At 58.5% G+C, this 16,618-nt stretch overlaps 1 protein-coding gene across 1 annotated transcript; it reads left to right on the plus strand.

The window, feature by feature from the left end:
- The first annotated feature begins 1,521 nt into the window (after window positions 1-1,521).
- On the plus strand, window positions 1,522-5,459 carry EN2 (engrailed homeobox 2). The gene is made up of 2 exons (XM_052639249.1): window positions 1,522-2,179; window positions 5,143-5,459. The coding sequence occupies exons 1-2, from the start codon at window positions 1,522-1,524 to the stop codon at window positions 5,457-5,459; spliced, it is 975 nt and encodes a 324-aa protein (XP_052495209.1).
- Window positions 5,460-16,618: the final 11,159 nt, after the last annotated feature.

A 16,618-nucleotide genomic window follows, 5' to 3' on the forward strand; every position in this document is an offset into this window, starting at 1 on the left:
CTTCCGGGTCTGCATGCACGCTTCAGGAGGCTCCGTGGCTGGGGTGGGATCCGACCGCATGCACGCGGCTCCCTGCACACGTGCGCACACACGCGCGCACACTTACAGTGAGTGTCTGCAGGAAGAGGGGCCTGCGCGTCGGCTCTGCGTTAAACACGGGAAGCTGCCCAGGTTACCAAAGTCAAATGTAAGTGACAATTCCCCTCTCCAGCAAGGCGGACTTCCAGAAGTCCCTTTGTATCTCGGCAGCTCATTTAATGTTATTTATGCATTTTTGTGCAAGGAATTGTGGGATTTTTCCCCCCACGGTAAACAATATGGAAATGTTAAAAAAAAAAAAAAAGCACCCTTCCAGCGGTTGTCCCCGGCCGCGTATGGGCGACCCGGCGGGGCTGTCGCGCGCGTTTCTCAGAGCGGCGAGAAGCCGCGGGGAAAACGCGCGCACGCGCACGCGCGCGCGCAGAGGACGCGGCGGCGGTCTCGCGGGTCCAGGCTCCGTACTCGGAGCGCAGGGACGCGGCCCCTTTAAGGGGGGGCGGGGCGGCGGGAGGCTGCTGTCACCGAGCCGGTCACGTGGGCGCGCGGCGCTACGACCATTGGACCGAGGCACGTGTCCAGGAGACCGGCCCGCGACGTCACTCGAGGGGGCTCGGTTAAAAATAAGAACAAAAATCCAGAGTCCGAGTGTCTCGGGTTGCGCCGAGTGGCCTGGAAATTTCCTGGCCGCGCGGAGGCCGAGGTGCGAGGGCGCGCGGACGGCGAGGGAACGCGGGCGGCCCAGCCCGGCCCGGCCCGGCCCGGCCCGCCGCTCACCCATGCAACTCGGGCCGCGGGGCTCGGCGGGGCTCGGCGGGGGCGCCCCGGCCCGCGGGGGGGCGGTGGCCGCTCGCAGGGGCCCGGAGGCCGGCCGAGCGCAGCGCGGGCCCGTGGGCCTCCATGTGCGTGCTGGCGGCGGCGGCGGGCGCGCTGACCGCTCGCGCCCCGCACCCTAGAGGGCCGGCCGGGGCGCGCGGGCGGGGGCGGCCGGGTGGCGGCGGCGGCGGCGGCGTTGGCCCGAGCGGGCCCCGGCGGGCGTGAGCGCGGGCGAGCGCGCTGCCTGCATGCGCGGAGCTCCAGCCCCGGGCGGCCGGGCGGCGGCGGCGCCGGAGCCGGAGGCAGCCGGACGTGGAGAGGCGCGTGGAGCCCCTAGGCGCCCCGGATCCGCGCCGGACCCTTGTGACCGTCTAGCTCCTGGGTGCGCTGCGAAGACTCGGACCGGACTGTTTTGAATCTCCGCGTCTGGGCGCGGGGCGACTCTTGGTATTTTCTAACTCAACTCGTGGATCGGAACGTGGCTTCGGCTCTGAGCGCGGCTGGCGACCTGTAGGACCTCAGCCCTGGCTGCGGCCGCCGCGCTCGCCCTCGGGAGAGTCAGCAGGGAAGGGACACCGGCCGGCCTCGGGAGTCTCCGCGTGCGGAGCGGAGGAGCGGAAGGCTGACTGGTCTCCCCGGAGAACCGACTCGGGATTTGTTGCGAGCAGCATGGAGGAGAATGACCCCAAGCCCAGCGAAGCGGCGGCGGCGGAGGGGCAGCGGCCGCCGGAATCCAGCCCCAGCGGCGGCGCCGGCAGCCCGGGTGACGCGGACACTGGCCGCCGGCGGGCTCTGATGCTGCCTGCGGTTCTGCAGGCGCCGGGCAACCACCAGCACCCACACCGCATCACCAACTTCTTCATCGACAACATCCTGCGGCCCGAGTTTGGCCGGAGAAAGGACGCGGGGACGTGCTGTCCCGGAGCTGGAGGAGGCAGAGGCGCCGGGGCAGGCGGCGAAGGCGGCGTGGAGGGAGGCGGCGGCGCGGGCGGCGCGGAGCAGCTCCTGGGGTCGGGCCGGGAGCCCCGGCAGAACGCGCCCGGGGCGCCTGGGGCGGGCGGGCCTCTGCCCGGCGGTGGCGGTAGCGACTCTCCGGGTGACGGCGAAGGCGGCTCCAAGGCGCTCTCACTGCACAGCGGCGCCAAGAAAGGCGGAGACCCCGGGGGTCCCCTGGACGGAGCGCTCAAGGCCCGCGGCTTGGGCGGCGGCGACCTGTCGGTGAGCTCAGACTCGGACAGCTCGCAGGCCAGCGCCAACCTGGGCGCGCAGCCCATGCTCTGGCCGGCGTGGGTGTACTGCACGCGCTACTCGGACCGACCTTCTTCAGGTGAGCCCCGGGGACCCGCGCCTCGGCCTGCGGTAGGGAGGCCCGCGGGGTTGCGCGCCTGGGGCGGGAACTTACCGGGAGGAAGAAGACACGAGCATGCCTCGCCCCCAACACAAAGACGCGCACAGAGCGACATTGTGTGCGGCCGACGCTGACCCGGGCCACGGCCAGGCGGAGAGAGGGGCAGGGTTGATTCACTCGGGGCTACAGATTTCCTAGGACGGCGAGAAGTACCAGGACTTCCGTTCTCCCTTGCTTTGGGGGACCTTTCCTAGCCCCTAGCGCATCCCTGCCCTGACCAGAGTTTATTTGGTGGGAACGGGGGTGGCTGGAAAACAGGCCCTGAAGCGCACACCCTCGCTTGTTCTTCCAATTCGGTCCAGATCCGGACCCACGCCCAGCCCGCCCCATACCTAGACTCATCCTGCCGCCCCAGTTTCCCAGAGGTGTCCGGGGAAGAAAGCGAGGCTCGGCTGGTCGTCCTCGGCTGAGGTTGAGCAGGGGTCGGTGGAGGGATCCGCAGAGGGAAGGAAGGCAGACAGAGGAGCTCTTCGCCCTGTGCCTCGTTTTATTTGCCAAGAGGTGCGCACACAGCTTGGAGGAGGAAGGCCTGCTGTCCCCAGATAGACGACCTTTACCGAGCTTTCCTGGGTAGGAAAGAAGCAGATTTCAGAGGAAGTGCGCGGGGGAGCTGGTGAGGGTGTGCAGAGCTTCTGGGCGTCTTTTTCATAGACCCGGGATTTTTAAAAGCTGAGTCCACGTCCCCATAGAAGCGTGAGCCGCAGTGAATGAGGGTCTGCGGCTGCGAACCGCCATTAAGCGCAGACTCCGTTTGTCCCCGAGCCGGCCGCGCAGACCGGACCCCCTTGTTCCCCTGAACCCTCAACTGTTTTGCGGGGATCTTTTACACAGTTCACAGCGCAACTAAGTCACCCCTTGGTCGCCAGCCTGCAGAAACGGTCTGTGTGTATCTCTGATGAAACCCCAACTTCTCCAGCTAGATCTGAAATTTGCTCCATTGTTCTCGCGTCTCTCCTTTGTTAATATTTAATTAACATATAGGCTCACAATGCGGCCGGCTAGGAGCGGAGGCCCGGCTTTGTGCGGCGCGGGAGTCGCGGCCGCGCCAGGACCCAGAGGCCGGGGGAAGCCCGGCAGTCGGGCCTGGCTCAGTGGCTGGTTTTCCTGGACTTTAAAAAAAAAAAAAAAAAAAAAGCCCCGTAAGATAAGATGTGTTTCCGGGCGTTTACGAAAGCAACGACGCAGAGTTTTGTTTTGTTTTGTTGCGGAGGTATGGTTTCTCCGAGACTCTTTAAGTGCGTTTTGAACGAAAATCAAGAAGGAAAAGGAACTAAAATCTCTGATTTTAGGGAGATTTCCTTTTTATAAAGTGGCCCTGGCCTTTTGTGGGCTGATTGGCGTGTGCGAGTGCCCCAGGACCGGGGAGTTTGCGGGTGGAAACAGCGGGCGGGCTGCGCCGCGCGAGGCCGCGGTGGGGGCCTCCGCCGGGCCTGTAGAGGCCTCGCAGGGCCGCCTTCTGCCCGCCTCGCGCGGCGCCCCCGGGACGCCGCGGGCAGCCTCCCCGAATCCGCACCCTCCGGGAAAAAGCCAGGCTGCAGCAGGCGAGGAGCCGGCCACCTCGGCGTGTGAGCGAGTTGTGGGCGCGGTGGGGGCGGGGGGCGCCGTGCGCCCGGGTGGATGTGTTCCTGGGTGTGCTTCCAACCTTGAAGGCCCGGGGCTTGAGCCGAGCAGTCAGTCCGGTGCCCCCTCTCCACCGGGCTCTGCCCTCCTTTCCCATCGTGGCTCCTGGAGACAGCGCAAGGCTCAGTGGGCTGAGGAGGGGCTTCCGCCGGCCTCCTGGGTCTGCGAACGGCCCCAGATCCCTAGCTGGAGAAGGCCTGGGTGATGATCCACCCTCCTGGTCAGAGTGCTCCTCGGGGCCTCATCCCGCCTTCAGTCCGGCGGGGCGAGGGGCGGGGACCTGGGTGCTCTAGCCTTCTCCAGCCTCTCAGCCAGGGCTCCTCGGAAGAAGCGGGAGCCAGCCCCCAGCGTGACTTCACACACTTCACAGATTAAAACCCCCAGACCTGCAGCCACCACCCCCTCCTGCAAAGGCCTCTTCCCTCTCTGACCCCCTTACCCCATCTGACCTTCGGAAACCCAGAAAAAGGCAACACTTGATCACCTTTCTCAGGCCCTTTCCGTTGCCAGGGCCCTAGGATCCCCAGCGCCACCGACCCGCACCAACCTCACGTCCTGTGGGGCGGCCCACCGGGAAGAATGTGGCAGTGAAAAGTGTGAACCTTCTGCCCAAGGTCAGCGAGGTCCCCCGTGGCCTCCGCAGCTCCTGGGCTGGCAGCAGCGTGTCCCCTCTCCTGGACAGGGGGCTGGGGGAGACCTGGTGGGGTGAAGGGCGGGAAGCTTCTGCTCCTTCCCCTTAAAGGAAAGGATGGACGTGGGCCCACAGGGCCGGCTGGGGGAGGCAGAGCCCTCCTGTTCTCAGCACCCACCTTAGGCTGGATCCCATGGCCCTGGACCTGTGGGGAGACCCCCTGCACCTGCGGGGCTCTTCCTGCTATTCTGACTGCCCCAGCCCCCTCCAGTATGTCCCCCTCATCTCTCTCCCCGCAGCCACCCCATCGTGTCCCCATTCGAGGACAGAACTCCAGGAAAGACTTGAAAAGGCCTGGCCACAGAGTTTTGGGTTTTTTGCTGTCCTGATTTTTCCGTTAAGCCTGCCCTTGACCCCCAAGCCCACCGCTCCTGCAGACTTCCCGGCCCCCCTCCCCGGCCCCTCCACGAGAGCTCCGCCCCGGCCCACCCCAAACCCAGCCCTGCTTTCCTCCGGGCCGCCACTGGCTGGGGCAGCCTCCTGTGCCGGCGGCGACCCCACCCCCTCCAGCGTCCAGGCCGGCCCGAAGCCCTCCTAACCCGTGCTCTCTGTGTCCACCGCGCCTCCCCAGGTCCCAGGTCTCGCAAACCAAAGAAGAAGAACCCCAACAAAGAAGACAAGCGGCCCCGCACGGCCTTCACGGCAGAGCAGCTGCAGCGGCTCAAGGCCGAGTTCCAGACCAACAGGTACCTGACGGAGCAGCGGCGCCAGAGCCTGGCGCAGGAGCTCAGCCTCAACGAGTCGCAGATCAAGATCTGGTTCCAGAACAAGCGAGCCAAGATCAAGAAGGCCACGGGCAGCAAGAACACGCTGGCCGTGCACCTCATGGCGCAGGGTCTGTACAACCACTCCACCACCGCCAAGGAGGGCAAGTCCGACAGCGAGTAGGGCGGGCAGGTGCCACGTCCCGGCCCGCCCCGGCTAAATAATGCAATAATTTAAAATCAGAAATCAAGGGCCAGTGTATAAACATTATACCAGCATTAATAGTGAAGATATCGCATATTAGCTACGGTTCTGCAATATTCTATGTATATATAATTTACAGGAGGTGTAAAATCCAAAATGTCTGACTATAAAATATTTTTTGAGTTTTTATGTTTATGAGAGTATGCTAATTTTATGTTGTTTTTTTTTGTTTTTGCAAAGGGGGCTACTTAGGGTTTCATCTTTTTTAATCCCCTAAGTTCCATTATGGGACATCGGACACTTTTTTTTTTTTTTAAGAAAAAATTAAAACAACTTGCTGAAGTCCAAAGATTTTTATTGCTGCATTTCACACGACTGTGAACCGAATAAATAGCTCCTACTTGGTCTTGAGTTCTGCCACTTTGTTTGTGTGGGCTTGGTGAGGCCGGCAGGAGGGTCCACATGCCCAGGCCCGCCACCGGCATCGCAGGAAAAGGGCCGCTGGGCCTCGGTCCGGTGCCCTGCTCCCCAGGGATGCCTGGGCCGGGCCCACGCCAGCCCCCCTCCTCCCCTCTTCCTGCCTTCCCTCCCTCCTCGCTGAGGCCTGGCCCGCGCCTCCCTGCATCCTTCTGTCTGCATCTGCGTCGCTGTCCCCTGTCCAGCCACCCGCCTCCAGCACCGGAGTGTCCCACCTCCGGCACCGCTCCGAGGCTCAGGGCGCCAGTGGCTGGAGGCCCACAGGCTTCGGGCCGCCCTGTCCCTCCAGACCTGGGGCCAGAAGCTCCCCTGTGGCTCCATCAGCTGCCCAGGCAATGCCCGGGGGCCCCCAGAAACGCAGCCAAGATCTGCTGGGTATGCCTCGGGGGCTGCGGAAGCCTGAGAAGGAGCTGGCGGTTCCCCTCTTTCCTTTTTCTTCACTTTCTTTTCTTTTTTTCTGTTTTTAAAGTGGCCGCTTCTGCTATAGAGAGCATTCTTTCATGGTAAATATGTGTGTGCATGTGTACATATTATCTGTGTGTGTGCCCATATACACACAAGCAGACGTGTAAGAGTCCACAGTTCTAGAACATGTGGCTACCTTGACTTTTAAAGGAACTCAGAATTCTCCAGGATCTAGAGGAAGGAAGAAAATGTAAATAATCATTTCTTATCTCTTTTTGTCTTTTCTGGTTTTTTTTTTAAATATACATTTTATTTTTTGAAGTGTGGTACAGTGTAAATGAAATATATTCAGTATATCCCCACCAAGTACATATATATAAACAAACACATTATCTATATCTTTATCTGTAGCTCCACACTGTCTTCTGTTTATTGTATGGAAAAAGAATTGTGTCCAAATGTCCGTCTGTGCCGGGACAGCCTAGGGGGGTGCCCCGGGCCCTGCCCTGAGGACTGAGGGTGAACTTCTCTCTTTGCCTTAAACCTCTTTATTTCACTGCGATAATAGTTTCACTTTGTATATACTAGCGTAAACCTTTTTTTTTTTTTAAGGAAAAAAAACTATAAAAGCAAAAGTTGTAATTTAAAATTCTGTGAATAACCATCTGCTGCTTAGGAAACTCAATGAAATGATATGCCTTTTAGCAGGAAGCAAAGTTTTGGGGTTTTTATTTTTTTATTTTTATTTTTTAGTTTATTACACGTGCATTTTACAGTCCCAGTAGCAAATATTTATAATCTTATAAGAAATGAATGTTTCTATTTACGACTGTGATTATCAAAATTGTGAACATTCCCCCTGCATTTTTGTGTGTTGAAATTCTTGAAAGTTACATTAAATAAAAAAAAAAAACCACTTTATTGTAAAATATCAGTTGTCCAAGATGGAATGAGTAGGTTTTTTTTTAAGTGTGTTTCTGAGCCCAGCTGACCTGCCGTGGTGCTCAGATGCTCAGGTCTTTCCCTCCACGGCAGGTGTGCACATGCCTACCTTTGTAGCCAGAGGCATAATTTTTTCTTTTTAAATAATGAAGACACTTTGGATGTCTGCTGTGTGAGTACAGAACAACCAAAGGAATTTAAGTACATGTTTCTTTACCAGAAGGAAGTGTTCCAAAGTTCAGTGCTTTTTCTTTGAATAAATATTTAAAATCTTGCAGAACGCAACAGGTCTCTGGCCCTGGCTGCCCCGGGACAGAGGCGCTCAGCCCCAGGGGAGAGGACCTCTCGCTTGACCTGAGACAAAGGCTCTTCTCCTTTATGTTGGGTTGTTGTCTTTTCCCCAGAGCACGCACTGCCGGCATCCCAAGGCGGATGCCGGGAAAGGACCGGAAGTGGATGGGAGTTTCGACCTCGGGAACTGCAACTCACCTGGCCTCAGAGGACAGCCGACGACCCTGTGAACCCAACTGCTCTGTTTCCAAACTCTCTTGGCTACAGTTTTCTTCTCCCAGTAAAAGGAGCTCAGAGACGGGAGAGGACGTCTGTTCCCAAGGCGACCGACCTTTTAGGCATTTCCATTCCACACCGGCTTCCCAAGGGGAAGGACGCTGGGCCTCCGGGCAGGAGCTGAGCTGCTCCCGGGTTTTGCAGAGACACGTTCTGGGGTCTTGCTGCAGAAGCTCCAGAGCCTGGTCCTGCTGCCTGGTCCCAGGAGCGTTAATGGGGCGGGACCACGTCTTCCTTAGCCACCACTGCCCCTGCGAAGATCTGGGGGGTCTTAAAGACAAAACAAAACTGCACTAGCCCAACTTCTATTACCCTTGGCCTCTCTTTCCTTTTAATAAAAAGATCACATAGTAACATTCAGCAATCATTTTTAGCTTTTGTCTTTCATCCCACTGGCAAATCATAGCGCTGTTAAGGGGCAATGTATGGTTCTGTAAGGTAATGAGTGCCCCATCCTCAGAGGTATGCAAGCAGACACTAGGCCTACTGTGGCATAAGGCTTTGCTTTTGCTTTTTTCCACCCTTCCAGTAGGAAATTGGACTAAATGAACTCTCAGACCTTCCAAACGCTGAGATTCTGGTTTTGCTCCTATGTTTATTACATGTTTTTAAATTCTCTCATAACTCATGGAGAGCCATTTCCATGCACACCAGCCGCTTTCACTAGGAGCTGGGCTTCCCGGGCGGCACAGTGGTAAAGAATCTGCCTGCCAGTGCAGGACACACAAGAGACACGGGTTCCATCCCTGGGTGGGGAAGATCCCGTGGAGAAGGAAATGGCAACCCACTCCAGTACTCTTGCCTGGAGAATCCCATGGACAGAGGCGCCTGGCGGGCTGCCGTCCACAGGGTTGCAGAGAGTTGGACACAACAAAGCAACAGCACAGACAGTGGAGACCAGAGTCGGGCTGCAGGGCAGGCGACGCCCCGTTGTGAAGTCCGGCCACCACTGAGTTCCACCTGGGGCCCCACAGCTCTGTCCAGCTCGGATCTGGACCCAGACTGCAGTACCGGTGACGCCCCACTTGGACCCCACCAGACTGTCACCCCCGCAGCAGGCGGGGTTTCCTAAATGTTCTCAGAGGAAAGCTCCTTTAGGAAGGAAGTCCTTGTGGCTTGCAGCTGCACGGCCCCAACCCTCCGGCTTGGCTGTGTCCCAGGCCTCCTTAGCTGCGCAGAGACTAGACTGAGGCCTGGGAGCTGAGCGTGGACGGTCGCAGCCCCCCAGGCCAGTGGAACATGCTCCCCCAAAGGTACAGGACCAGAGACCCAGCGGGATTCCTTGGTGTTTAGACAGCCCCTCCTCCAGCTGCCCAGTGGGGTCGAATAAGTGAGCCCCCATCCTCAGTTTGGAGTCAGAATCCGAGGGTCAGCACCAGCCCAGCGAAGGTCGCAGGAAGTGGACTGCCGAGGGCTTTCTTTAGGGGGCAAAAGTGGGCGCCACCAGTCTGATCTCCGAGAAGGTCCCATCGTTCCTGTTTTCCCTTGGTTGGAAAGGGCAAATCGCTGGGGTTTCTGGACCGCTTGGCACAAGTGTGCCCTGGCATGCAACGCATAGGGCAAACATCACACACTATATATGCAAATACGCCTGCTGGCCGCGCGGGGCCGGCTGCGAGGCTGTATTTGCTCGCTCTGTCCTCGGCTAAAAGTCATTCTGTCTCCCGCTGGTTTAATATCCGACCTCTCCCGTCTCTGCCCGCCCGGGGAAGCTCCCCAAGAGCCCCCAGGAAGGGCCCGGCTCTGCCGAAACCTGCTGCTCGCCAGGCCGGGCCGCCATGCCCTGGGAGATTAATAGCGACTGGCGCCCAAGGCCTCGGGGGAGACTGACCCCCCAACCAGCAGCCCGCGCCGCCTCAGGGACGCACTGCAGCTCCGCGCTGGGCCTCGGGGTGGGGACCCCATTTCTGCGCGAGCTTCTCTCTCCTGTCAGGGCCGAGGGCGAGGCCTCTGGCTTCAAGAGCAGGCGGGCAGGGTGGGCTGGGTGGTGGGCGAGGGGAGGCCGCGGGCAGGCCTGGCGCTGCGCTGAGTCCCGCCACCTCGTGGGCCGCCCTTTGCGGGGGAGAGCAGCGCGCGCGCGCGCGGTACCTGCGCCTTGGGCTCCAGGGCGCCCGACGGGAGCCGGGCTGCGCAAGCCTGAGTAGACCATTCATATTTTCATTATTAATCTCAGATAGTTTATTCTGTTTATGCTCCCCGCCCAGAGCAAATAAAAAGCCATTCTTGAAATCGCCTGAAACGTAATAATAGTCATTAAAGTGACTCCATATTATGAGATTTAATCGAGTGGCCCGCCCCACGCCTGGGCTGGCTGGTGAGGCTGACGAGGACCGCGTTATTATTACTGTTATTGTTGTTGTTAGCCTCCTGCTTAGCCATCGGGGTGACTGACCACCTCGTCATCTTAGGCCAGCCCAGGGGCAGTGAGGAGGCCCAAGAGTCTCTGGAACAGGTGTGGCCCAGCTTGCTGCCCTGCCCGGCCCTGCCCCAGCCCTTTCCAGGTGCCGGCAGCGCCTCTGGGCGAGGGAGGGAGTCCCCAGACCCGCTAGGCGCTCCGCATCCCAGGGAACGCTAGGACCAGAGCCCCGGCCTCGCCCCGTTGGCAGTCCCTCCCCACTCCGCCTCCCAGGGCCGAGCCTAGAGCTTTGCCCAGAACGAAGAGTGGCGGAGACCTGCCTCCTCGGCCGCCTTTTCGCCCCCTCGGGCTGGAAGGCGTCCCAGAGAGCCCCCACCCCCAGCCCAGTCTCCCCGGAGACACCCGGGGAGGGAAGAAGAGCACGGGGCCTCAGTGGACCGCGTCCGCAGAGAGAGCCCGAGTGGGGAGCGCGGCCGGGAGGGGCCCGCCCCAGCCCCCGCCCGGGGGTCCTCCGTGGGGCCGAGGGCGGGTGGGGGTCACCGCGGGCGCGGACCGTCTGGAGGGCTGGGCCGGGCGGCCGCAGGGCCCCATCTGTCGCGCTGAGAAACTTGGCCGCGCGGTCCGAGCGCGCGGCCCGAGCCTTTCAGCCAGCGCGTTCGGGGTTCGCTCCTCCCGCCAAGTCCTTTGTCTGCGAGAGGACTGTCAGGCTCTGCGCCGGGCTTTGCCCTCCGCCTCCCCCGGCCCTACCCGCTCCGCTAACTGCCCTTTCTCCCCCTTCCCTGCTTTTCTCTCCTCTCTGGATGGGTAATCACAGGCTCCAGCTGCCAGGCGCGCCTCGAGGAGTTGCTGCCCGGTTCGGGGGTCTGCCGCGCCCCCCTCCCATCCCCGGCCCCCTCCAACTTCGCCAGGACTCCGGCCCCGGCTCTCCAGCCTCATGGAGAGTTTCCCCTTTAGGCCACAACTTTCTCCCGAGGATTTTGATTCACACTTCCCCCAAACAAAATGTGAATCCGGAAAGCTGCGTTTCTTTGGATTCAGGCAGTGGGGGGACACTGCAGGGTCAGCAGCCTTTTGCAGAATTTACTCCTGTCGAGGCCGGTTCCACGCCTCTGCTACTGTGAGAAAGGTGCCCGGATAAGAAACTCAGAGGCTGCCAGTTTTAAGTCTCAGATTGTGCCCCCGCCCCCTGTGCCAAGACATCTGGGTTAAACCGGACAGATTTCAGTCTAGGAGGAACGACTGACATGCTGATTTCCAAACACCTGTTTGTTAAGACTTCCCTGGTGGCTCAGTGGTAAAGAGCTGCCTGCAAGTGTAGGAGACACAATAGACACAGGTTCGATCCCTGGGTTGGGAAGATCTCCTCTCCTGGAAAAGGAAATGGCAGCCCACTCCAGTGTTTTTGCCTGGAGAATCCCATGGACAGAGGAGCCTGGCGGGCTACAGTCTACGGGGTGGCAAAGAGCCGGACACGACTTAGCAACTGAGCAACAGCAAATTTATTTGGCACAAGACTGAAGCCGGCTGAGAAAGCATGAGGCTGAGTTTCCCATCATGCCAGGCTCAGCATACGAAGCTCCATATTTTTTCATGCAAATACTTATACAACAGCACTTCTTCTCACTGAAAGAAACCTGGGGCAAGGAAAGGGCTGAGTTTTGTGAACAGGCAGTCCTGTGCCCCGAAGCCAAATCATTCATGCCTCAGGCAGAAAGAACTGCTACCTAACAGGCTCCCTGCAAGGGGGTGTTTATGAGGGAAAGGACAGAAGCATGGGGCACGGAACAGCCTTGCTGGGTGGGCAGCACACGCCCCTTCTTCAGGGGAGACTCGTACTCAGCTCCCTGGGCCTGACTGGTAGAGCCGCCAGCATGGTGTCCACTTCTGCCATGCCAGGCGGCCTCTATATAACGGCTGAGGGGAAGGGGAGATGATGAAATATCCACGTGGCCGTGAAAAGCGGAACAGTGATGGGAGCGCTCCTACCAGAGAGCCGCAGGAGTCCCGTCAGCACTTTCTAGAATCAGGAGTCCCTTCTCCTTCCAAACATGGCTAGGTGTGCCCTTTGTGATCACAGGGCTCAAAAACACAGGCAGTCCCACTCATATCAGGCTCTTTTCCCCAGGCTTTCCCCCCAAAATGAGCAAGACACTGTGCCTTGGGTTCCTAGGAGGCTCAGCAACTTCACACACCACTCGCTTCTCCATTCCAATCGCACTGAGCAGTGAGCCTCAGTCACCATGAGACATGGAGGGACTCAGCGCCTAGGAGGTGGGCACCCAATGAGACAGCAGGGGGCTGGGAGGAGGGCTGGGAGTCCCCCCTGCACCCCACCCCACCCTCGCATCACAGCCACCCCAACCACCGCTCTTCCTCCAAGAGCCAGCCGCCTGCTCCTGGCACGATGAGCTATTTTGTCTAAATAGTGAAGGGTCTAAGTACCCCCTTTGAAATTAATTGCTGTTCCTATAGCTAAAAGCATAACAGGCTTTGATTACATGCTAACCAGAATGAAACATAATCCTGAGCTAATTATGTGGAGATAATTTTATAATTATATCATTCAGTTGAAGAAGTGATAGGTTGTTAACCTCCCATTTCAACAAGACTGATGATTTAAAATAAAGATCGTCCTAAATCTGGACCTTAAAAAAATATATATCAGGGTTGCCTCTTGGTTTTCTGCACGTGGAGAAAGTGAGTTTCAACTCAGTCTACCTATGGCTTGTATCTGCGTGCACCCCCACCCAGAAGGAGGGGGTGGGGCTTGGGAGACCTCGACAAAGGGGGCTGTCCAAGGAGGAGAGGTGGCCCAGGGCCAATCTGCTCTGGAAGGCTCAGGAAGCCCACCTGCATTTCTGTTCTGCCCGGCTGGCTTGGGGAAGTAACGCCCAAAGACTGGCGACCCTGGAGAGTGCAGGGTCTCTGAGACACTCCAGCGGGGGTGTCAACAGAGCCTGGGGTGAAGGTCAAAAGCCAGCCACGCCTGCAGGGGGTTCACTTCCTCTCCCAGACACGAGTGCCCGCGGAGGGGTGCCCCAGGACCGAGGCCTGGCCAGGCTCCCCTCCCCTGGCCCGGCCCCCCCATCATAAGCCGCCTGGGAGGCCCTGGTGGCCCTGGGGTGGAGGTATTAGGAGGTGCCCCCCTGGGACCTGAAGGCCTATCCTGCAGTCAGGCTGGCCTTCCCCGCAGTTCTGGGGCATTCGCCAAGGGCTGGAGGGCCAGAACTCGACATCTGGATGCAGAGTTCAACTCTGATTCCTTCGAGGTGGTCAGAGGTCAGCCAGACATGGCCCTTTGGGGCCCTGAGAGTGCCCTCGAAATTTTTTTTTTTTTTGGTGGCTGCACAGGGCCTCAAAGTGGACGATTCCTGGGTGACAGGTCAGCTCGCTCACCAAGAGGAAGGCGGCTTTTACGCAGCAAAGGGAGCCCCCTGGGGTGGATTTCGAGCCCCAGGGGAACAGGACCAGCTCCGGGAGAATGAATGTAACACAGACCCACGGAGTCACAAGCCAGTAGCCCTGGACGCCACGCGTGGGTTTAACAATGGCTTTTGCGCCTGGAACCCCACGAGGGCGCCCAGCTCAGCTCAGAGCTGGCCGGGTGGATGCACATTTCCACGCAGGTGAGGGCGTCTGGGGCAAACCCAGGGCTGGGGCCGGATGGCTTCCTCTGCACCACGAGGTTGGTTCCCTCCCTTCCCCCTACAGGAGTATTTCATTCGCACCTTTTTTTAAAAAAAAAAAAATGCTTCCTAGTCAAACTTGAATATGCAATGAGGTGCCGGAGCTTTGTGGCGGAAATATAATTAAACTGGTGGAAGATGTAAAAGATGAAGACTGAGGATGACATCAGGCCGATTTCACACTTGGCAGTCGGATAGCTGGGCCCAAGCCGCGCTCTCGCCACGCAAGGCAGATCAAAGTGCCCTGCCACCGCTCCAAAGGGGAAAGGGGACTTAAGTATGCTAATCCCCAGGACAAATATATTTTAATCTTGTTAGAATACAAGTTAATGCCGCAGCTCAGTGGCTGAACTTGGTCAGACTGTAGAGATCCATTTTCATTTTAGCTATGAATGAGGTAGACCTCCTGGTTTATTCATAGGTAGTAAAAGTACATTTACAAAACTAACCCCTCTTGGGGCGGCTGGCTGAGACTGCGTGGTCACCCCCACCTTGAGCTTTCTTTGCCGGGAGGGCGGGGAGATTCCGGAGGCTCCGGATGGAGGTGGGATGATCCCTGATAACCATTCGGCTCTCCCCCATCCCTCTCTGCATCCGTCTGCACCAGAGCCTCCTGCCCAGGAAAGGAACTCAGCTCATTTGGTAGAGAAAGAACGGGGAGACTCTGGAATTAATTAAAAGATTCTCCAAAGCAATGTGTTTCCCTTTAGGCCTGGGGTCTGACAACCAAACTAATTCCTTCCCATCAGCCCTCTCCCTTTAATTTTTACAACGTCAGTTTTCATTACTATTAATTATTCGCCGAGCTCCGACTGTACATTTGCTACTGCCCTGGTTAGCAGCAAGCCTGCAGGTTCCTGGCTGCCTAAGTTCCAGTTTCTGCTCGACGTCTGAGCTGTGCAGGCGTGTTTGCATGAGATGTTCGGTGGGGTGAGAAGGAGGGGTGTCAGCCTTAGGGCCGCCTCAAATAAAACCACCCTGGCAAAACTTGGAGATAATTGCAAGCGTATCTGTGCCTCTGATTGTGTGTGTGAGACAGACAGAGCTTGAGCACTCACCGGCAAGTCCACCACGAGGTTACAGAAGGTTCAACTCCCCCACGGAACCTGTCTGCCAAGTATTGCCCGTGGCAGCCATCTGCAAGGCTCTCTGTGTCTTTCTGCTCCAGTGTGTGTTAGAATCCCCTCTGCCTCGGGCATAAAACCTGATTCACTCTGAAGCTCGCCTTGCAGTCCTGCATTCGGAAGACCCTCCTTGGCCCTCCGGACCCCAGCGGAGGTGACTGGCCGCCGACTGGGGGAGGGGCAGCCTCCACCCCACAGACTGTCCCCTGGTTTCCAGGACTAAGGAATGCCCCTTTCCGCCGAGATTCTCTCAAGACCCCTTCAGGTTAGGAGGCAAGTGGCCAGCACTGCAGCTACTATGAGCCCACAGCTGGCATGCAGACGGAGCAGCACCGCGGCCAGCAGCCAGGGCTCCCTGGGAGACCCTGCTGAGCACTCCCCTCCCGGCTCTCTCAGCTCCTTGTGCACGTGTCCTTCGGCCGGTTGCTTCCTTAGGAGACATCCCAGCTCTCCCTTCGGGTTTCCTACCCCAGCAGTCAGGTTCACCTAGACTTTTGGTCCATTGTACCTGTCTGTCTTAAATCATGACTGTACCTAGTGTTGCTTGAAAGAAAGTGTTAGTTGCTCAGTCGTGTCCAACTCTTGCGACCGCATGGACTGTAACCTGCCAGGCTCCTCTGTCCACGGGATTCTAGAGGCAAGAATACTGGAGTGGGTTGCCGGGCCCTCCTCCAGGAGATCTTCCCAACCCAGGGATTCAACCCACATTGCGGGTGGATTCTTTACCATCTGAGCCACCAGGGAAGCCTTTGTGCTTAAAGGTCCCTGTCAGGGCCTGGCTTCCTGCGGCTGCCCCAACCAAGCATCGCAAACTGGGGGTTTTTTGTCTCAGTCCCGGAGAATGGAAGTCAGGAGTCGGTGGCAGGTGCCAGCAGGGTCTGTCCCTCACCTCTGCCAGCCTTGGAACATCAGCCCCTGGTGTCCTTGGCTTGTGGGCGCATCGCCCCAGCCCCTGTGCTCACGCGGCCTTCTCCCCACATGCCAGTCTGCGTCCAGATCCGCTTTTACAAAGAAAGGGCCCACCTGAATTCAGCATGACTTCACCTTCATGTCCATCTGCAAAGGTGTTATTTTCAAGTAAGGTCACGTTCACAGGTTCATGAATGGACGTGACTCTGGGGGGCCAGGGATACTCTTCAGCCCAGTCCAGCCAGTACTCCACAAGTAACGTGGATTCTCTTAAACCATCTCCCAGCACAGCCCCTGCAGTGGACTCCGTTTTTCCCACCATGGAAGGGCCAGGCGTCTGAGCCGTGGCGCTCTCCCTGGCGGTGAGGATGGGGTGGGTCTGGCTGAGTCCTCGTCCTCCTGTCACTGGTCCTCAGCTTCCTCTGCTGGCCCGTGGCATCTGTGACGTAGCCCCCCAACTTTAGCATCCGTGTGACCTAGCAAGACGCTGTCCCTCCCGTAGAACGATCCAGGAAGAGGTTCTTGGTCCCCCGTGGGCGCTGCACTACGCTGCTGTTGAGTCGCCCAGTCATGTCTGACTCTCTGCCACCCCATAGACCATGGGCTCTTCTGCCCAGGGGATTCTCCAGGCAGGAACACAGGAGTGAGTTGCCATCCCCTTGTCCAGGGCAT

Source organism: Budorcas taxicolor, chromosome 4, assembly GCF_023091745.1.
Source record: "Budorcas taxicolor isolate Tak-1 chromosome 4, Takin1.1, whole genome shotgun sequence".
Classification (NCBI taxonomy): domain Eukaryota; kingdom Metazoa; phylum Chordata; class Mammalia; order Artiodactyla; family Bovidae; genus Budorcas; species Budorcas taxicolor.